This window comes from Trichosurus vulpecula, chromosome 3 (genome assembly GCF_011100635.1).
Source record: "Trichosurus vulpecula isolate mTriVul1 chromosome 3, mTriVul1.pri, whole genome shotgun sequence".
Lineage (NCBI taxonomy): Eukaryota > Metazoa > Chordata > Mammalia > Diprotodontia > Phalangeridae > Trichosurus > Trichosurus vulpecula.
The window spans coordinates 327,144,158-327,167,424 of record NC_050575.1 but is presented as its reverse complement, the minus strand read 5'-3'; the positions used below and the strand labels follow the sequence as shown (position 1 = coordinate 327,167,424).

The following is a 23,267-nucleotide window of genomic DNA, read 5'->3' as shown; positions in this document are numbered from 1 at the left end:
TTTGAATATAGGCTTTCAGACAGGGTAGTTAGAAATTCTGCCTGAATCCCTTGAGAAGCCCAGTTGAGCACTATCCGCAGAGTTGACCAGTCAGTGGGATATGATCAATTCTGAGAGAAGAAAAATGAGATTATGATCATCAGAAAAGCCATTTACCAGGAAATTCTCCCTTTCCGCTGCTTTGATGAAATTCCTGAAGCTGTGCTTGTTGACTTATCTGCTTTTTTTGTAAATTTTCATACCAATGAGTTACTTCTGCCCTAAGATCTGCTACCTGGTCACTAGGATACATTTCAATAGTCATCTGAAATACAAAATATGACCAAGTTTAAAATTTGAAAGAACAAATATTTACATGTGGAAATAATAACCAATTTAGGAATCAAATGTTTGATTACCTTGTCAGGAAGGCCAGCTGGCTGACATACAATTCTTAGTGGTAATGATTGTTTGTCACTGAGTGCTTTTAAATGACTATTAATACCAGTGCCTTCAATTTGCCACTGTCGCAGATGATAAGCAAACCTAAAACAGATAAAAACCATACAAAATATTATTTCTATTTTCTTGCTGTATTAAAATTCTTAAAATTAAAAAAAAATTGAGGGGCATATTTTTAAAAATCTTCCAAAGTTATTGCGAGAATAAAATGAGACAAAATATGTAGTGTTTTGTGAACTTAATGTCCTATATAAGTGGTAGCTATTAAATACATTCTAGTTTAGTCTATACCATTGTTCAATCAAAAATTAAATTTAAATCCTGATTTTCAAACTCAAACTTAAGTGTAATGAACTAAATATATGTAAGGAATTCATGTACACATTATTATGTATTATGTATATACAATATGTATACATATTACCATCAGCAACATACCAACAATTTATATTTCTTAGAGGCAAACTATTAGAAATGAAACCTCAATTTAAAGAAATCAAAGATTACCTCTACCATCACCATAATGGGGAAGAGAGATGGTGGCTTATACTGAATACTCTGAAAACTGGTATAAAAAAGCAAAATGTTGACCTGTTTTATTTCCTCAGGAGAAAAATAAATTTAACATAGAAAATAGTCAATAGAGGCAAAGGCAATTGAAAAGTTTTATTTTTAAAACAGGCTAAAAACTATCCATTATAACCATATTATAAGTGGGTTTTCCCAGTGGCTAAGCCAGCAGTGTATAAACTGAGCTAGCTTCTCCTGAGCTAGAAAAGCTTTAAGAATTATTGTCCTGCTAGGATTGACCTCAGCAAATTTTGCGAAGCTCATCACCACAAAATTCATTTCCAGTTGACAATTTTTTTGACCATAAACTCAAAATGTCTCTGTTAAGTTGTGGAGGGGTCTTCATCTGTATTGGTATACAGAAACATCGACATGAGTAAACTCACTGTTCTTTAAAATACTAACAGTAGCATGTAAAATATGTATTCTCCTCCATTAACAAATAGCCAAAATGAAATCTTTGTAGAACATCCCATAAATATTGCCAAGTTTAAAATGGTACATGGAAACTTTTTTTTATATTTCCCATAACTCAGCTTTGAAGGCAACTAAATATAGGGGATAAAGTCATAGGGTCCAGATAATCAATATCTAAAACAAATACCATATGTAATAGAAACCAAGTGGAATGAATGCCTATTGCCTTGGAGAGATCCTCAATCAAATGTCTATTAGCAGAGCTAGAGAAAAAGAACTGCATTGTCAAATAGGTCAACCAGTAATTAAATTTCTATATAACCTCACTGTTGCGTATCTTGTAAAAAAGTCTTTTATGAGATTTCTAATTAATTTTCTAGGGTAGAAGAACTTTCTGAGAGAAAGAAAGTCTACCTTTTATGTTTTATGTTGACAGAAAATAAAGCATACCCCAGGGTGCTACATGTATATTTAAATATATAGACAATATATATAAATATAATTAAACGTACAAAACTATCAGGAAAATTTTAACTAGTAGTCACATCAGTTCATATTCACGTCCACTTCCAGACTCTCCTTTTGCTGCAATCATTCAAGAACCTCTCCTTCTTTCATGTTTACACAATTCAAATGTATCATCTAATCAAGATTCTAGTAGTGGATAATTCCTCCCAGGGTATTCACCCTCCTTTTTAAAATGAATTCAGTAACAGGTTCATAGTACTCTCCAACTCAACTCCTGTCCTTGTGCTAAGGGACTTCATGGCTTCTCAAATATCCAAATAATTACCAATTCCTCAAACTTCTCAATTCCTATGCCCTACTCCCTTATGCCATATTAGGTACAAATAAAGCTGGTTATATTCTTGATTCTGTCTTCCAGAATTGAACAGAAATATTCTGTTTGGCATTCAAAGCATTTCCTTAGATACTCCTCGCCATTTCCCACCTTACTTGTTTTTCTCATACCTTTACACTTTACCCCTTTGTACCACATCTCTCCCTACCATACCCCTCCCCTGTACTCTGATCTAGTTACATTGGCTACCCTGTTACTGGTCTAAAAGACACTCCATTTCACAGCTCCAGCTATTTTCACTGGCTGTCCCATCCATATCTAGAATACTCTCCTTCTTGGCTTCCCTGGCATCTTTCAAGTTCCATCTAAAATCCCACTTTCTATAGGAAGACTTTCCCAATACCTTGATTCTAATATATTCCTTCTGTTGATTTTTTCCTTTTTTAAATATATGTAGTTGTTTCCATGTTGTGTCCGCCATTAAATGGGGAGCTCCACAAGGGCTTTGTTTTCCTTTTCTTTGTATCCCCAGGGCTCATCTCTGTGCCTGGCACAAAGCAGGCCCTTAATCAATACTTACTGACTGTCATGACACACAAATGTTCTACTTCAGTGACCAAAAGCTTTGAAATCCCATCAGATCATAATGTATCATTTCATTTGTCCCTGTGCCTTACACCTCTCTATTTTTTTTTGGTAGCATCTGACACTGCTCTCTCTTACATCTCCCAATTGACCTCTAGTAATCTCTGCTGTTTCTTCAATTATATATATATATCACATCTCAGGGGCAGAGCCAAGATAGCGGCTGGAAAGCGGGGACTTGGGTAAAGCTCTCCCCCAGGACCCTCCAAACACCTATAAAAATGGCTCTGAACAAATTCTAGAACCGCAGAGCCAATGAAATAGAAGAGCAAGCAGGGATCTAGCCCAGGACAGCCTGGATGGTCATTGGGTAAGGTCTGTCGCACTGTGCTGTGAGCAGACCAAACAGACTGGGAGCCAGGCGGAACAGGCCCTAGTGCCCTGAATCAGTGAGCTGTGGCAGTTACCAGACTTCTCAACCCACAAACACCAAAGACAACGGAGAATGTTAGTGGGAAAAAACTGCAGGGACAGAGTGAAAGGAGTTCACAGTAGGCCACCACCCCTCCCCATCCCCTTTTCCCATACTTTCTTGTAGGGCAAGATAGATTTCTATGCCCCATTGCCTGTATATCTGATTTCCTAGTTGTATGTAAAAATTTCTAACCCTTCCCAAATCACATTATTATATTCATTTAATTCATGCTGCATGAATACAGTATGACAAAATGTATTCTAAGCATCTCGGTCACTTTAAATGAACCATTTCATTAATAAATTAGAAGGTAACCACTGAACGCTTGTACAGAGAACACTTTAAAAAAACTATGCAATTTAATTAATACACAGTTTTATGAAAAAAACATTGTGAAGCAATAGGTTATCTATCAGAATGAGTTCCTTCAAAGAAAAATTTAACTTATTATTGTATTGGAAATTGTCATTTACTGTAGTTCCCCTACATAACTCAACAACTCCTTCTCCCAGCACTAATAGCCAAATAATTGTCATTTACTCAAATAACACTGTTCAGTAATTGGCATATTTTTAAAAAAAGAAAATACAGAATTATGAAAATATTTGATACTTTAAATTAATATATAAGTCTTAGCTGATTGGAAGAAGTCATTCTTAATGGTTTTGAATGTTATTATGAATGTTATTCTTAACAGGCCATTTGGATTTTTAAATTTATTCATACTCAATGAAAAGAATTACATTTATTAATAAAAGCAGTCTTCCCTTTCAGTCAATGTTTTCATTAATGTAAATATATTTTATATCTGCATTGAATGCAATGAAAAACTAAATTATATATAAGGACATTGACTAACACTGAAGGAAAACACTATCAACTATTTTAGGAGGAAAAAAGCAAAGGAAATCAGTCAATATTCTTTCTTGGAATTGTGTAGGCATAGTTAATTTTGCTGCTGAAGGCATATTTAAATATGTCCCTGCAACTAGGTGATTTTTTTCTCATCCATCTTCTCCCTTTCAGTTAGAGACAATTAATAATAAAAATTTTTGATAAGTGAAAATTTCCTGGAAAGTCCATAATTGGAATAAAGAAGAGCTCCTCATGCTTATTCATTATTAAAAGGTTTACAATATATTTTTAAACCATGAAGTCCATAAATAGGACCATGGGACCATAGTTAAAGAGTTAAAAGGTCCAGAGTGGTCGCAAAGGCAATAAACATTAGAAGTAGAATTTGAACCTAGGTCCTATGACTCAAGAACTAGTGCTCTTTTCTACCCTAGAGAAAGAAAAAAGATTTGCCAACAAAAGAATCTGCATTACTAATGCAGGTTACATAATCATGAGTCTTTTTCACAAATTTTTCACTTGATCTAAGATACATATTATTTTTACATATGCATAAAAGATAAGGAGAAAATGCAATAAGATGAAATGTGTTATTCAAAAATTACCTTCTTCGAAATGCTTCCAGATGTGTCTTCAGCATAAGAAGTCCTCTTTCAATAATGGTAAGACTTGAGTGTGATTCTTGTTCAAGATTGCTAGAGGCTATCATAAGGCTTTCCATACACTTACTAATAAATTCTTGTTCTTTCTCCAAACCTGTTTTACCTGAAACCAGATTTATTTAAAACAAATAAAAAATAAAAGCTGTGTCTATCTTCCAAACTACGAAAAATTTCCAAATACAAAACAGAACACATTTTTTCTACTTCATTTTAGACAGTATTACAAATATAATTTAAATTTCTTACCATTAATATAATAGGAGTTGATATACTGAATAGCTGCCCGACTAACATCACCAGACTGTGCTCTTAAAGCAATGCCCCAGAATTGGTCCATACCACATAGCTATGGAGAAAAATGTAACATATTTGTCAAACTACTCTGAAAATAACAAAATAAAATCTCATGGAATTAAAATGTTTGTACTTTATCAAGTAATCATTTATGGCCTATTAGTTTGTGAATAACACCTGTTAGGTATTCTAATGATTTAGAATGTTTATGTTTAAGTCATACAAAGTTTTCTATATCTGATATAATTCTAGCTAACAGCTGAAGTTTAATCCAAGAATTAGGGAATTTGAACTATCTACTTGGTCTGGCTGGAAACAAACCAGTACATGTAGCTACAATCTGACAGTGGTTTAGCCAAAAAAATACGGCAGAAAGCCTTGCATTATGTCACATACAAAAGTTTTAAAAACTGTAATATTTACTTTAACATAACCCAAAAACAAACTACCAAGTTAGGTTTTCAATCAACTCCCTGTGGGTACTTCATTAACTACATGGAGTTCGGACTACTGTCAATTATCCCCAGGCTAGAAATGACAAAATAAAACTGTAGCTAGAACCAGTTAGAAAAGTTAGGTATCTTTGTGAGAAATATAAAAAATAAATTGATTCTTCTGGTAGCAGCAATAAGGTTGGAAATGGTTGCAATGCACTGTCAGATGAGCAGAAATGCAATCTATATAGTACAGCTATTACTTAACTAAAAGTTTTCTGGTTGCCTTGAATAAATAAGTACAAATCATAATTTGCTTAAAGTTCAAAAAGAGACTGGTGATCAAGAACCTGAATCCAGAAGAACAAGAATACAAAGAGGCAGAGGTAAAAATAGGTACTAAGGAAAACACTGGTAAAAAGAATCACACATTTTCCTAGCAAAACAGATCTTCCTTGTACTATCACCCTCCATCAATATCTACTAACTTTTTTTAAAAAAAGTGATGTAGAACACTAAAGTCTGTAAAGAAATCAAAACTGTTGACAATCAATTTTACTATATAATGAGATTTCTATAAAACCAGGTTAATATTTAATGACAGGTTAGGCAGTTGCCCTGGGCAAAACAGGATAGTAGACGTGAACTTGACAACTATTATCCGGACTTCTTTAGGATAAATGACAGGACCTCTGGAATCTGAGGAGATGACTTGTCTAAGTATCTGAAGCTGGTTAAAGTTCATAAACTGGAAATCCAAAACACCACTTCAGAATAGAATAATTTGTCTAGGATTAAAAAGTATTTGCCAATAACCATGAAATAACTTGGGCTACGACAACATCCCAAAGAAATGGCAGTAACAAAATGAAACATGATAGAAAGATTGTGCAATTGTGCATTAAAATTATGCTCTGCATGTATCTTTCATCAATACGTCAGGATTTTCTATGTTCTTGACAAAAAATGTTTTAGTGCTATCGTAACTATAGAAGGAACTATCTTCAAGAAATTAACAAGGAAGACTAAAATTTTTGCAAGATGTTAGCAATAAAGATTTCTGCTAAATCTAGTTCAAAGTTTTTAGAAATAGATACCAATGGATTGATAAATGAATTCTTCCATTTCTGTAAAAAGACCTTAATAAAAATAGGTATAGAAAAACAACCAAATACACACATAAAGGGAAGTTCCCAAAGCCATACCTCAGAGTTTGAGCCACCATCATATGCACTAGTAGCCAATCTTGCCAAGTTGCAAAGATGCTGAAACAGGTTTAAACCAGTCATACTAATAGTTTCAGGTTTTAGTTGTGGCATCTAGATAAAATAAAGATATCTTTAAGTAAATATCAAATTGATAATTTTAAATCATCTACAAGGGAATATTGGTGACAACAGACCATTAAAAAAAACCAAACAATCATTTGTTGAGACTGTGCTGATTCATTCCGGTAAGCATTATATAAGTGAAATGCAAGGCAACAGACAAAAAGAAAATCGACAAGCATGAATAAGCATTGTGATAGAGCAAAGACACAAAGTTAATGTCCTTTGCTCTCAAGAAACCCCCCTTATTAGGGGGATGGATACACACACACACATATATTATATATACATAATATATGTAATACACACACATATATACGTGTGTGTATATATATAAATACACACAGACACACACACGTATTGACAAAATAAATACAGGGTTATACTAAGAAGAAGGGTCACGGGGGCAGCTAGGTGGCGCAGTGAGTAGAGCACCGGCCCTGGAGTCAGGAGGACCTGAGTTCAAATCCGGCCTCAGACACTTGACACATGTACTAGCTGTGTGACCTTGGGCAAGTCACTTAACCCCAATTGCCCTGCCAAAAAGCAAAAAAAGAAGAAGAAGAAGAAGAGTCAGAAATGACCAGAAGTAGGAGGTGAATTTTAGGCTGAGCTTTCAAACAAAGGAGAGATCCTAAAAGGGAGGGGTAAGGAGGGAACATTTTTCAAGAATGGAATATCGTATGCAAAGTCATGGGGATGGGACACGGGAGTAACCTATGTGAGATTTATCAAGGAGGACAGCTAGAGTGGACAATAAAGTATGTGTGGGGGCAGAGTGTACAACAAGGTGGGAAAGCTACATTGGAGGAAGGCTATGAAGGGCTTTCAATGAAAAACAAATAATATCCAAGAGATACTAAATAAACTTTTAACATTTACTGAGCAAGGGAAGGTGATAATTTAGAAGAATCTTCTTGCAGCTGCTTAGGATGTATTGGAAAAAGGAGATAACTGAGATAGGATTATCAATTAAAAATCTATTTCAATAATCCAGACGAGAGGTGATAAGGGTCTGAATTAAGAAGCATGCTACATGAATGGAAAAGAAGGATATGAGTAAGAGATGTTGTGGAGGCAGAATCAGGAAGAACTGTCAACTAATTGGTTATGTAGAGAAAGAGTGACAAGTTCAGGATAACTCTAAAGGTTAGAAATCAGATATCTTTAAAGATAATACTACACTCAAAAGGAATATGGAAATTCAAAAGAATAGTGCATTTAGGGGGAAACATAACAGAGAAAAATTTTTAGATCATCCTTGCCATGAAGGTGTTTATAATTTCCTGGGTATTCAAGGCACAAACTATATAAATATACTGTTTATAAATGGATTTATCTCTTGTGAAAAACAGAGGATGAAGGTTTAACAATGTACATCTAAGACCCATTTAACATAAACCAAACAATGTATGTGAAAGAAGCAATTTTCTGAACAGAAATCAGTGATGAATATGAAAATAGATGAGATCTATTCATAATCACTAATTTATCAATATATCACCTAAATGGTATGTGTCACAGCTTATCCTGGAAGGCACTAGCATTTATCTTTTTAATTATCTTAACATAGATGCGTGAGAATTACCAAAATAACCTGGAAAGCATTTCCTAATTCTCTAATTTCCTAATTTCCTAATGAGAAATGAGGGAAGAAATACTATTATTCATGTTTACGGTCAACTCTTCGCCATCACCATAATGAAAGGCAATATTAATAGACATCAGTTGAAAAGAGAAGATTAATGACTTAGCCCTGCTAGAGGAACAGGACATGAGAATAGGACAATGCACCTGTACACCTAGTAGGTACAAGGAAAGCATCTAAAATGAGATCCCAACTACCACAGTGGAGTGAAGCCTGTAAAACAAGAATATCTGGAAAAGAAGTGAGCTTTGCATCCAAGAGCAATTGATTAGGTATATAGTTCTACTCTCTACATCAACAACACAGTAGAATCAGAGCTCTAATGTTCCAAAATGGCATCATAACTGCCAAACTAGATTACATTGGTATTGTTACTAACTATGGCAAAAATAAAATTGGCATTGAACCCCTATGACAGATAACCAATTATACCAATAAAAGGTATTTTCATGGCAATTTAAAGTGAGTGCCTTTGCTAAAAGTAAAAGCATGTATGCAAAGTATATTTATTAACCTCAAACAAAATAATATGTACATACATACACATACGCACGTGTGTGGGCACATGCATAATTTCTTTTTGGTAATTAAATCACCAGGGAAAATGGTAAACTGAACACTTTTTTCAATAGGGACAAAAAATAGTATGTGAAAAAGATGTACAAATGTGGAAGAACTCTGACAAAAGAAAATAAGTGAGTAAAACTGAAATTTAGAGAACAATGATGCTGAAAAAGATTCCTAGAAAATGAGAGAAAAATTTAAAACATGTGCATTTAAAGTAATTTCTATACCTTTTCTAGAAAAAGATGTTTGTAAGTTTCCATTCCCATAGCGTGATCTTTGCTCCGAACTTGATTTAAAAACCAGTGAAGTGCATCATCATAACACTCAGAATCTTCAACTAAGCAGCGCCACAAAATGTCGACTTGCTCTAAACTTAACCCTAGATATAAAAAGAAGATTTTATTTTCATGTACAAGAGGGCTCCTCCCATAAAAGAAACACAAATGGAATGAATACACTGAACCAGTTATAATGTATTACCTATATGCAAATACCTAAACACAAATTATATTATATAAGATTCAGTCCTTAAAATATGAGTAAGTGATTTCCTGACAATGAACCACTAATGAGACCTCAAGGAACAATATAGAAAATACAGTAATGAAAATATTTCAAGAATGTTTTAATAAAACTACCAGTTTCTCTTATTATAAATTACTTTTAAGTACAAAATAACCATGTATATACATCATTATTTTTTTTATTTCTAAAGCATGACAGAAAGTCCTGACAAAATAATATCCTCATAGTAATCAGACATTTTCTTTAAGTTGGGTCTGGCATTCTAAAAATGAGATTCTTGCCTATTAACTGACAGCTGAATCACTGTCTATTAACATTCTTGCTATAAATTAAACCAGAAGAGAAATGGAAGTTGCAGCTAAATGGAAAGATAGCCCATAGATGTTCTTATAGGAGCAAATAAAAGCAATGAGTGGTTCTCTCTCTATGGTGCTTTCAAAGGCAACAAAAAGATATCATAACATAGGACATTTTGTAAATTCCAACAGCAGTGCTCATGAGAAACATCTGCAAAAAACTGCAAGGAAAAAATTCAGCAGCTTACGCACCGACATTTGTTGATGTCTAAGGCCAGGGGATGAGAGAAATTCTACTAAGAACTCTTTAAATAAAAGATAAAATACAAGGGATTACAAAAAAAACCCCAGTTAAACGAAAATATATTTAAAAAAACAGGTTCACAGACCCCAGGACTAAGAAGCCAACAATCAACACCAATTTATTATTTACTATGTGCCAGAAACTGTGCTAAGCTTAATTGACATGCCCATAGTCAATTAGTGTCAGAAGTGGTAGTTAAATCCTGGTCTTCTAAGATCCTCCAAATTAAATCTACATAAGTGTTAATAATCAATGGTTTCCGAACAAAGAAAATGACAAGAAAGGGACCAAAGAGGAAGGATAGAGGAAAAGGACAAGAAATTGGAAAATTAGGAATAACAAAAGAGATAAAGATGCCTCAGGCCTACATATCATAAATACATTTTTTTTAAAAGACATTACCTTAGATAAGAAACCCTGGATCTCCTTATTAAGTGGAGAAATTTGTCAGCCAAGGATAGCAATAGTTTTATAATGAACTGATTAACTAGTTTGTAAAGTTTTACACTTCGGGATGATGCAAATTATGAATAGCATGACCTGATAAAACAGTGAGAAGCAGTGAAAGGGAAAAAAAATGTGGGCAAGAGACCAACTTGACAACGTTCAAGGGTGAAAACTTGAGGGCAAGGAATAGACAAAAAATGGAAAAGACATATAAAAATTGATATTAAAAATTTTCTGCATTCATTAACCTTGGATGACAAAGTCCCTGTTGTATTGCATTAAAAAATAGAAACTACATTAAAGAAAATAAAGATGAGAAGAGTAGTTGGATTAGATCAAGTATCTGTATAGGAAGTCCTTACAGTAGGAAGTATAATTTGAGGGCCTTGATGCATGGTGGCTCAAGGTATCTGAAAGGGGGAATGTTGATTGTCTAGGAAAAAAGTTCTCATCTTATTATTCAATGAAGACAAATGAGGAAATATCAGCAAATACCAATGCAAATGTCAACTCTGCTATTTCTGAAAAATGCTACAGAAAAATCTAAAGAGCATCCTTTAGAAAGACTGGGAGCAGGAACCATGCAACTTTCTGCCATCAATTTCCTACAACAGACCACATCTGCACAGTTGCAAAATTCACTAAAAGAATACAAGAACTCATTCAGCTTACTCTTTGTTGACTACAAAAATGTATTTGATTTAAGTAAGCAAAACATCATCTTAAATATTCTAGCCCAAGAAAGCATTTCCAAGGCTTAAGTCAAACTCATACAAAAATCCATGAGTGATACAAGAGATAATCTGGTTTGATTTTCCTGAGAATATTGATGCCCAGCAAAGCATAAAAAATATATTATATGCAATCATCATGGAAGATGTTCAGCAGAAAGTCCAAAAGCTGAAGATTTCACTAAAGACCAGTTGTAAAATCTTTTATCAAATCATGGTCTATCCTCCTTCCCGCTATGCCCCTGTATAACCTAGTGAAGCGTAAGGACCCTTTCTCGGAAAAAATGTTTTGAAATTTATGGAAAAGATCAAAGGAAAACAATTATATTGAAATAATTATAAAAATATTTTTAAAACAAGCTAACGGGCCCAGGTTAAGAACCTGAGATGGGGAGGTTCTCTACAAGCTACAGTCGGCCAAGATTGCATCAAGCCGAAGAATCTCATAAATTATATTTATAATGTCGTATGAATAGGTAAGTGGTCTTGATATCTACCCAGTTACCTATCTCTTGGTTGATAACTTTACTAGTTCCATGACCTTGAGCAAGTCATTTTACTTGTCTAAATCTGCTATCTCTGTACACAATGTGGGCAAAGATCAAACTCAGTAACCAATCTAAAAGGAGTGTTGTGAAGAAAGCACTATGTAAAGTGTAAAAGGCTACATAAATGGGGTTTACAATTAAAATGTGACCATAGTTCCGCGTGACTGGATTTATTTTTATAAATCAATTAAATTATATAAATTAAATTATATAAATTCAATTCAAGGGGTACTGTATCTGATAATGACTATGATTTAAAAACAAAAAAAAGTTTAAATAAAACTTAGGTTTTAAAAGTGATCACAGCATAAGATGAGAGGTCTCAAATACTGATTCTTTTCACTTATAGCACAATTATCCATAGTGCTCTAACAATGGAAGGTAATTCCAAGAGCTTATGGCTCCAGTAAGTGGCACTGCCAGTAGTTGGTCTCAATGCAAATTCAAGAGTAGGCCAGCCCTTAAGCTATTTACTTTACAATAATATGCCCAAAATGATAAATGTCCAAAGGCAGTTTTCATAAGAAATAAAAGCTTTCAATTAACTATATGAAAAAATGCTCAAAAAGTAGAGAAGCACAAATTAAAACCTGAGGTATATTATTTCAAACATATTAGATTAACTAAGATAACAGAAAAGGAAAATGATAGATAACACAAAAGGAAAATGATAAATGCTGGAAAGAATGGAGTAAAACAGTTAAACTAATGCACTGTTGGTGGGAACAAAAAACTATGTGAACTAGTCCAACCATTTTGGAAAGCAATTTGAAACTTTGCCCAAAAAGCTATTAAACTGTTTTGATTCAGCAATTCTGCTACTGGGGCTATACTCCAAGGATATCAAAGGTAAGAGAAAAAATAACCTTATGAATAAAACCATGATAGCTCTTTTAGGAGTGGCAAAGAATTGGAAACTGAAAGACTAACTATCACTTGGAGTTGGCTGTACAACATATGGCATATGACTGTAAAAGAATACTATTGTACTACAAGAAATTATTTCAGAAAGATTTACAAAGACCTGTTCAAACAGATGAAAACCAAAACAAGCAGAAACAGAAGAACAATCTACTCAGTACCAGTATATTGCAGTATATACCAGTATATTAACTGTGAAAGACTTAGTAGGTCTGATCAAAAACAATGACCAATATAATTTCCAAAAGACTCATAATGAAATATGCTCTACATCTCCAGATAGAAAACTGATCAATATAGAGTAGAAGACTGAAGCACACTTTGTTTTTGTTTTTTTAAAACATGGTTAGTGGAGAAATTTGTTTTCCGTGACTATATGTATTTATTATAGGTTTTGTTTTTCTGTGTTCTGCTCAGGCAGAGAAGTGGGGAAAAGGGGACAGAAGAGAGAGAGGGAAAATTTAGACCTAAAAAAAAAAAGAAAGAAAAATACATTTTTTAAAAAACAACCACAAAAATTAAATTCTCCCAAGCCCCAATAACATGCTAAGATTATTTTAAACTTTGAAAAGGAAGTGGGAAAGTGGGAAAATTTAGAACTAAAAAAAAAAGAAAAAGATACATTTTTCAAAAAACAACCACAAAAATTAAATTCTCCCAAGCCCCAATAACATGCTAAGATTATTTTAAACTTTGAAAAGGAAGTGTGAAAGACAAAAAAATTCTATTATAAGGTTAAGATATCAAATATGAATTAAAGAATCTTCTAATTACAGACTTACTAAAATGATCTGGTGATCCAAGAGTGGAAAAAACACATGTCAAGAACTGAAGTCGAACTTGAACCTCTGCGCTGTGACTGTATCTATATTTTAAAAAAATCATTAAAATAATTTTAAAATCTTTTATTTCAAACTTTACATGAAACAATACTTTAAAAAAACTTATCCCATCCAATTAAACTTCATATACAGAAAATGGATTTAGAAAAACTGTTAGAATATATACACATTCATTTTAAGGTATTAAAGGGAAGTATTAATATTAATAAAAAACAAATTTAGTTTAAAAAATTTTATTTCAATTTTATTAAGACGATCTCCAAACTTAAACAAGAAAAATCAAATCTTTCAAATTACATAAGAACTGAAGAAAAGTAGAGATGAAGTGTCATTATGAGATGAAAGTCTTAAGTGCCAATAAAGGAAGACAGCACTGTATGCCTTAAAATCTTTATAATGATTATAATATTTCTAAGAACAGGAGTAATACTGATGAAAATAAAAACTAATCACTTTACCTATATATTCAATGAAGCAATGTAGTACAGTGGAAAGGACAGTTGCTTGAAGTCAGAGGACATGGTTTCAGCTCTAGCCTCTGATACTTACAACTCTGTGACCATGGGTAAGTTACTAAACTTTCACAGTCCTTAGCTCCCTTATCTGTTAAATAACGGAGGGTATCTATTGGATGATCTTTAAAGTCCTTTTCTATGAGAAATTTTTAAGCCTATGAACTACAAACTGATACTACCATTTTCTAAACCAATGTAAATCATTGTATTTCACACAAAATATAACTAAAACTAATTAAAACTTAGAATGCCTTGATTTTAAAATTATTTAAATAATGGCTTCCTTGTTAGGAAGATAAGTTGGATGAGCTGCACAACGTTATACTTGCTTTGCTGCATCTAGCTATAAAAAAATTTAAATAAGTCTAACAGTGGTACTAGACACTACAAGGACCATTCTTTGGCCCTTTCCAAAGCCACGCTGGCTCTCAAGTAGGTGACCATCTTCCAGGTGAAGGATCAGCTTATTCAAGCTGGCAATGACTTGCTGGCAAAAACTAGGAGGGACCTGTCCGATCCCACGCCACCGTGCCCCCTCTCACCCCGCTCCCCAATTGTCACAGGACAACCTATTTCCTTTTCCTTTACAGAGATGGACGATGGAGGCGTCCTTGAAGTCTTAGGGGATAACCTCCTCTTGCCACATAACCCAAAAAATTTCCATCAATTTTTGAGTGAACAATGGACCCTCACCCTTGCCTTGTTTTTTCCCCATACTTTATTATTTAATATTTTTTAGTTTTCAGCATTGATTTCCACAAGATTTTGAGTTACAAATTTTCTCCCCATTTGTACCCTCCCCCCACTCCAAGATGGCATATATTCTGTTTGCCCCATTCCCCAGTCAGCCCTCCCTTCTGTCACCCCACTTCCCTTCCCCTTAATTTTATTTTTTAAAGAAATCATCCCTTCTTATTCAACTCACCCTGTGCCCTCGGCCAAGATATATATGTATACATGTGTGTGTGTGTATATATGTATATTCCCTTCAGCCACCCTAATACTGAGAAAGGTCTCATGAATTACACACATTATCTTTTCATATAGGAATGTAAACAAAGCAGTTCAACTTTAGTATATAGTATTTAGTATATAGTAAAAAATATTGAAGAAAACGACACTTTAAAAAACAGACTAACTCAAATGGCAAAACAGCTCCAAAAAGCCAATGAGGAGAAGAATGCCTTGAAAGGCAGAATTACCCAAATGGAAAAGGAGATCCAAAAGACCACTGAAGAAAATACTACCTTAAAAATTAGATTGAAACAAGTGGAACCTAGTGACTTTATGAGAAATCAAGATATTATAGAACAGAACCAAAGGAATGAAAAAATGGAAGACAATGTGAAATATCTCATTGGAAAAACCACTGACCTGGAAAATAGATCCAGGGGAGATAATATAAAAATTGGACTACCTGAAAGCTATGATCAAAAAAAGAGCCTAGATATCATTCAAGAAATTATTAAGGAGAACTGCCCTGATATTCTAGAGCCACAGGGCAAAATAGAGATTGAAAGAATCCACCGATTGCCTCTTCAAATAGATCCCAAAAAGAAATCTCCTAGGAATATTGTCGCCAAATTCCAGAGCTCCCAGATCAAGGAGAAAATATTGCAAGCAGCCAGAAAGAAACAATTTGAGTATTGTGGAAACACAATCAGAATAATCCAAGATCTGGCAGCTTCTACATTAAGAGATTGAAGGGCTCTCATAGGCCTAAGGCATGGACCCCATCTATTGCCATGCTTCATCTCAGCTGAAACCTAGCTGGAGGCCATTTTCTTACTTTCAACCCATGGACAAATCCAAGAAACTGAGCTGTTCTACTGTGAGAATGGGAGGTTAAGCAAATTCTTCCCGTTTTACCCATATTTTAATTTTTACTTATATTGTGCCCTTCTGGGAACAGTGACAAACCTAGGACTCAATAAAGATGGGGATTTAAGTCAAAGGAGATGGGCAAAGGTGATAAGGAGGCCTAATGTCAGAAGACAGTGGTTCTAATACCTCTTACCTCACTGTGTGGCCTGAGGTTTGGCATCCTATAAGACAAAAGCTTAATTTCTTAAATTCTGCTTTTGCAATGATAAATTGGCCTTATCCTCCAATACTTTTTATGGATTAGAAATTTTAGCTGGTAAACATATTTTATCCTGTTTACTCTAAGGATCCCAAGCAGCTAGGTGGTGAGGTAGATAGAGTGCTGCTCAGGAAGACCCGAGTTCACATCTGGCCTCAGACCCTTACTACTACCTGTGTTGACGTTGGGCAAGTCACTTAACTTCTGTCCAAAATAACAGCACCTGCTCTCAGGGTTGTTGTAAGGATCAAATGAGAATATTATTTACAAAGTGCCTGGCACAAAATAGGTGCTATATAAATGGTAGCTATTATTATGAGGATTGAACTGTCAATGAAAGTTTATAACTATGGTTTCCTGTTAGAACTATAAGAAATGGAGATAGGTTACAGGCCAAGGACTACCTCTTTCTACAGTTTATTTCCAAGTTCTTGTAATTAAATCAAAACTTATTTACCTGTTTTACAGAACTGCTATTACATTGATAATCTTATAAGTGCTAAACTGTAAACTCTGCATTTTTATCTAAATATTTTACTTTTCCTGGTGTCTAGCATTGATTCTCTGTACAAAAAAAAAATAAATGTTTACACCAGAAAAAAAAAAGAGATTGAAGGGCTTGGAATATGATATTCCAGAGGTCACTGGAGCTAGGATTAAAACCAAGAATCACCTACCCAGCAAAACTGAGTATCATGCTCCAAGGCAAAATATGGATTTTCAATAAAATAGTGGACTTTCAAGCTTTCTCAGTGAAAAGACCAGAGCTGAATAGAAAATATGACTTTCAAACACAAGAATCAAGAGAAGCATGAAAAGGTAATCAAGAAAAAGAACAAGAAAAAGAAATTGCAAGGGACTTAATAAGTTGAACTGTTTTGTTTACATTCCTACATGGAAAGATGATGTGTATGATTCATGAGACCTCAGTATTAGGGTAGCTAAAGGGAATATGCATATATATATGCATATATATATATATATGTATATGAGTGTGTATGTATGTATATATATATATATATATAGAGAGAGAGAGAGAGAGAGAGAGAGAGAGAGAGAGAGAGAGAGAGAGAGAGAGAGAGCAGAGACAGGGTGTGTTGAAGATGAAGGGAAGATATCTAAAAGAAATAAAATAAAATTAAGGGATGAGAGAGGAATATATCGAGAGAGGGAGATAGGGAGAGATAGAATGGGGTAAATTATCTCGCATAAAAGTGGCAAGAAAAAGCAGTTCTGTAGGAAGGGAAGAGAAGGCAGGTGAGGGGGAATGAGCAAATCTCGCTCTCATCAGATTTGACCTGAGGAGGGAATACCATACACACTCAATTGGGTATCTTACCCCACAGGAAAAAAGGAGGAAGAAGAAGATAAAAAAGGGGGGGAATGATAGAAGGGAGGGCAGATGGGGGTGGAGGTAATCAAAAACAAACACTTTCGAAAGGGGACAGGGTCAAGGGAGAAAATTTAATAAAGGGGGATGGGTTGGGAAGGAGCAAAATATAGTTAGTCTTTCACAACATGAGTATTGTGGAAGGGTTATACATAATGATACACATGTGGCCTATGTTGAATTGCTCGACTTCTTAGGGAGGGTGGGTGGGAAGGGAAGAGGGGAGAGAATTTGGAACTCAAAGTGTTAAAAACAGATGTTCAAAAACAAAAAAAAAGTTTTTGCATGCAACTAGAAAATAAGATACACAGACAACGGGGTGTAGAAATTTATCTTGCCCTACAAGAAAGGAAGGGAAAAGGGGATGCGAGGGGAGTGGGGTGACAGAAGGGAGGGCTGACTGGGGAACAGGGCAACCAGAATATAGGCCATCTTGGAGTGGGGGGGAGGGTAGAAATGGGGAGAAAATTTGTAATTCAAACTCTTGTGAAAATCAATGCTGAAAACTAAATATATTAAATTGAAAAAAGAGAAAAAAAAATATAAAAAAAAATAGCACCCACCCTCCAGGGTTGTTGTGAGGATCAAATGAGATAATATTTATCAAGTGCTAAGCATAGTGCTTGGCAGATAGAGTAGATGCTTAATAAATGCTTGTCCCTTCCTTCCCCCCAACCCCCTCCAAAAAAACCAGAAGCTGGAAGTCATAACAAAATTTTAAGTAATGCAAGAAGAAACACTTTAAAATGAATATCTTCATTTAAAAAGTTCTCTTATACCTTTCACTTCTGTTCAGCAAGATTAATGATTCTTTTTCCAAATTAACTAGCCATAGGAATATCAGAAAGTAGCAAATAAATTAAAAAAAATAAAGACTGGAAAAGCGCATTTATTGAGAGTAGGGAAAGGAGTTGATTTATATGTTTATAAACTCATGTAATTAAGTACAATACTACATATACTTACAGGGCATGTTTATGTCTCCCTTCTCTAACAGCTTGAATGTAGTGTACCAAATTATCAAAGAAAAGCTTCATCATGTTTAATTTTTTTTCTGCCCACCTAGACCGATTACAAAAAAAAAAGGAAAGGTTCATTTTACTTTTTTGTGATAACAAACACATTAAAATGCATTAAAAAGTTGTAAATACAATTTCTACTATGTAAACTATTAAGAATTTAAATATTGTTACTCTTTGAAGACCTCTTTCTCCTTTCCTACTTCACATTTTAAAACTGCTGTATCTATCATTCACTTCTCCCTTATTCCTATCTGAGGAAAAGGTGGTCCTTATGAAAAGAACAAGTCTTGCTAATTGTATTACTAAAGAAGATCTGCATTTTTCTCCAGAAGCTTATCCATTATACATCTTCAATCGACCTTGCCTGTAATCCTATGTTTTTATGCCAAAAGACTATATGAAATTTTCTACATTCATTATTTCCATTTGATGCTAAGTCACTTCTCCAGTACTTTAAATATTGCTTTCAACACTATGACATCACTTAAATTGTTCAACAAGTTCACCAAAGGTCTGCTAATTGATAAATTAACTGCTTGTTTCTCAGTCCTCACACTGTTTGACTTCTCTTTATCTTTTCATACCATTAACCACGCCTTCCTCTTTGATATCATATCGGCCCTTGGCTTCTGTGATACTATTCACCCCTGGTTCTTCTCCCACCTGTGCAACTAATCTGCCTCAATATCCTTTTCTCAGATCATTATCAATATCTTACAATCACTAGAATGAGTATTTCCCAGGGCTCTGGTCCTAGCCCATATCTCTTCTCAGTGATGCCATTAGTTCTCTGTGAATCCAACCATCATTTCTATGGGTCACTGAGAATATATCCAGCCTTAACATATTCAGAATAACAGTTATATCCACTGACTTCAACTTAGTTCTTACAAAATGCTCTTCAGACATTTTTAACTCATCGTGTCCAAAATAGAACTCATGATTTTCCACCCTAGATCAACTCCTGATTTACCTCTTTGTATTAGGGGGAGCAATATCATATCATTCACCCAGAATCACCTGAGAGTCATCCTACACCCTCCTTGTATCCTTAAATTCAATCAAATGCCATGTTTCATCATTTCTGCCTCCACAATACTCTGATATCTTCTATTATCTGTGCCCTTCTGTCCACTCACCACTCCCTCTCACCCCCAATAATACCACCATGTTTGGACTACTTTACTAGCATCCTAACTGATCTCTCTGACTTCAGTCTTTCTGTGCTCCAATCCATCTCTCAGGTACATGCCAAAATAATCTCCCTAAGGCACAGGTTTGATTATGTAAATTCCACACTCAAAAAAATTTCAGTGGTACTTTTAGGACAAAATACAATATTCTGGCATTTAAGGCCATCCACAAACTGGCTCCCATTTACTTTCTAGCCTTCATTTCACACTACTACACTTCAAAACCTTATTATATTAGTCAAATGTTTTAAGAATTTGACATCTCTTGTTTCTATTTCTTCATGTAATTCATCCTGAGGCCAGAAGCATAGATCTCTCTTCAAATCTTACCACTCCATGAAGCCTTCCATGATGAACCTAAATGTTACTACTTCCTCTGTTCCTTCCCTTTCCCACCTCCTACCACCACCACTGACCACTTTTCTCGTATGTATGTCTCTATTTGGGAGATTGTAAGCTCCTAGGGAATAGAGACTTTTTTGTTGTTTTTTTCTTTGTCATCCCTAATACATCCCACAAAACACTGCCCTGAATGTAATCTATGCATAATAAAATTTTGTTGAATTTTATTAACATTTATTTTCCATGGAGAAATTTTTTATTCTCCACTGACTGCAAAAATCCCCAAAACTCAGGATAGCCTTCTTGGTTTTCAATATCTAATACTCAAATAATAGACAAATTAACAAACTTTATGTGCCAGTCATTATTATTAGGCAATGTTAAATTGCGCACAGGGATAATAAAAACAGTGATTAACTGTGATTTGCTGAAACTACTGAAAATGATCATTATAAATGTCAGGGTAATGGTGCATGTCCAACATTTGGGCACTAAATTATTTAATGCATGAACTGACAAAATCTAGCTAAGATTACCAATTTAAATAATTTCTATACTCATAGAGGTTGTGTGTAGACGTATCACAATTATTCAACAAATTTTTGTTAGTGATTAAGCATATGTGTAGATTTAGACATTAACAGCCTAATCCAATACGCCACTCTACTATTTGGAAGACTGAAAAAATAGAGAAACTACATTGAGCCATGGAACATAACAGAAGTCTTTGTATTTAAAGAGTACTGTTTTATGAGCTTTAGGTGTGCTAACATAGACGAATATTTTTTAAAATCTCTCAAATACAGTCTGTTATCTCTTCTGACACTGCCAACACTCCAGTGCAGACTCTCATCACCTCCTTTCATGGACTACTGCGATAGCCTCCTGAATGGTCTGCCTGCCACAAATTTCTCTCCACTTCACTCTATCTTCCACTGAAAAAGGAGATGGGGAATGTGATAAAGGGTTTTTTTTAAAGCTAAACAAAATGTGATATTTATCCTAGAGGTGATAAGGAAATACTGGTGTTTACTGAGTAGGAGATTCATGGTCACATCTGTGATTTCAGCAGATCACTTTTGACAGCTGAATGGAGGACAGCCAGGCCTGGACCCAGGTGGTGGCAATGTCAGAAAAGAGGATGTAGCCAGGTTAGAGTGACTGTCAGACTAGCAAAAACCTTTTAAATGACAGGGAATAGAGATTCTTCCCTAGTGGTAATCAAAACCTGGTGGATTCACAACTATTTTATCCTGATAAGTATAGAATGATGAAAGAGACAAGGGTGATAAACTCTGATTCAGAAAGGCCTGGATTCAAATACCATTTCTGACACTATGAGAGTTACTAAGTCACTTAACCTCTATGAACTTCAGTTCCTAAAATGATGGTAATAATAATGTATATAATAATGTATATAAAGTGCTTTTTAAACTTTGGTTTATGTTACTTTTATATAATGTAAAGGTAAAAAGTAAAAAGTAAAAGCCTTTATTAAGCCCATACTATATGCTACACACTGTACTAAGTACTAATGATTAAGGGGAAAACATAAACAATTACTGCCAACAAGAAGCTTAAAATCCAATGGAGAAAAAAGAATATATACAAAAAGGTACATACAACACAGAGCAGAAGGAAGGTAATCTTAGAGGAAAACTGTTAGCAAACAAAGAAAGAAGCTGGCTGAGACTTGAAGGAAATCAGAGATTCTAAGAAATGGAAGTGAAGAGGGAGAGCAATCCAGGGAAGGGAGGTAGCCAGTACAAAATCACGGAAATGGGAGATAGAGCATCCTATGTGAAGAATGGCAAGAAGGCCAACAGGGCAGACCTGGAGAGCACTCATTTCAACAACTGGCCTTGAGACACCGGGGCTGAGGGGTCAAGAGACCTCAGTTCTAATCCTGGTTCTACCACTAACAGAAAGTGATGTTGAGAAAACAAATTTTTCAGGACCTCAGTTTCTTCTTCTGTGCACTGACTGGATCTCAAACGTCTACTCTAGCACTAACATTTTACAAATGCTGCATTTAATAATTAATAATCCTGCCTTTACTTACATTGTAATCCAGTGTGTATCATAACTACTCCCAAACTGCTGAAAAGTACCAAACAATTTTGGAAGAAGACGAAGTGAGACTACTACAGATCTGAAAAAGATAAAGAGGAAACGATTTTAATAAATTTTCCTGACTATTATTATTTTTCACAGTCCAAGTGATGATATACAAGGTACATATTAGACCAAGATTTATATTTCATGAAATTTTAGTCTAGTATCTTTAAGTGAAAAGGATGTTATTGCTCCTTGGTAAATACTAATAACATGGGAATGAAATTAGGTGAAGTACAATACTGTCAATTTGTGAATTCATGCTATGAAATTAAGTATTCTGTACTATGTCTCAAATATTCTTGATTAGTAACATAATATGGTATAAAATACATCAAAATATAATTTCAATATAATGGCTTTGAGTTTTATAAAAACAGGAACTAAACTGATTTAACCAGGTAAATAATTAAGATAATTATGCTACATTAACAATCTCTTGTGGCTTTTGATGCCTTTTTAATCACAGAAATCATACTGAAAATTTATTAGAATATAGAATAACAAATGTTTCTTAAACAGTGTTTCCAATGAAGTATTTTGTTTGTAAACAATCCTCAGTAGCAACAAATCTTCAATAAGTTTTTGGATTACAACCTGGAAGTAGATTATAAAACTCTGCCTATGGAAAAAATTATAGACTTTCTTGTCTAATTAATTGGGCCTTTCAAAAGGACTGATAAATACTACAAAATTAACAGCAGGAAAGTTACTACTGAGATGTTCAAGTATACAGACAAATCAATGTCATTTAATGTATCACAGAGACCTTTGAAAACTGAAAGTATGAGCAACTTGTGCAAAAAAGGAAGAGTAATAAAGGTAGTTATTTAGGTTTTAAAAAAATGAACAAATACTAAGTGGAAAATAAATTACTCACCACAAAATGATAGTTTAAAAAAATTAGAGAAACAT

The 23,267-nt window shown here is 34.3% G+C and overlaps 1 protein-coding gene across 1 annotated transcript in view; it reads right to left on the bottom strand.

Moving 5' to 3' along the window:
- Positions 1–23,267, bottom strand: part of LOC118842554 (ubiquitin carboxyl-terminal hydrolase 34-like) — a 127,983-nt gene that overhangs the window by 74,767 nt on the left and 29,949 nt on the right. The window contains exons 11-19 of the mRNA XM_036750014.1: positions 22,300–22,389; positions 18,647–18,742; positions 13,633–13,715; positions 9,306–9,457; positions 6,741–6,854; positions 5,054–5,153; positions 4,751–4,910; positions 399–525; positions 157–304 (exon numbers count right to left, since the gene is read on the bottom strand). Coding sequence (XP_036605909.1) covers positions 157–304; positions 399–525; positions 4,751–4,910; positions 5,054–5,153; positions 6,741–6,854; positions 9,306–9,457; positions 13,633–13,715; positions 18,647–18,742; positions 22,300–22,389 — 1,070 coding nt within the window. The remainder of the gene's footprint in view (positions 1–156; positions 305–398; positions 526–4,750; positions 4,911–5,053; positions 5,154–6,740; positions 6,855–9,305; positions 9,458–13,632; positions 13,716–18,646; positions 18,743–22,299; positions 22,390–23,267) is intronic.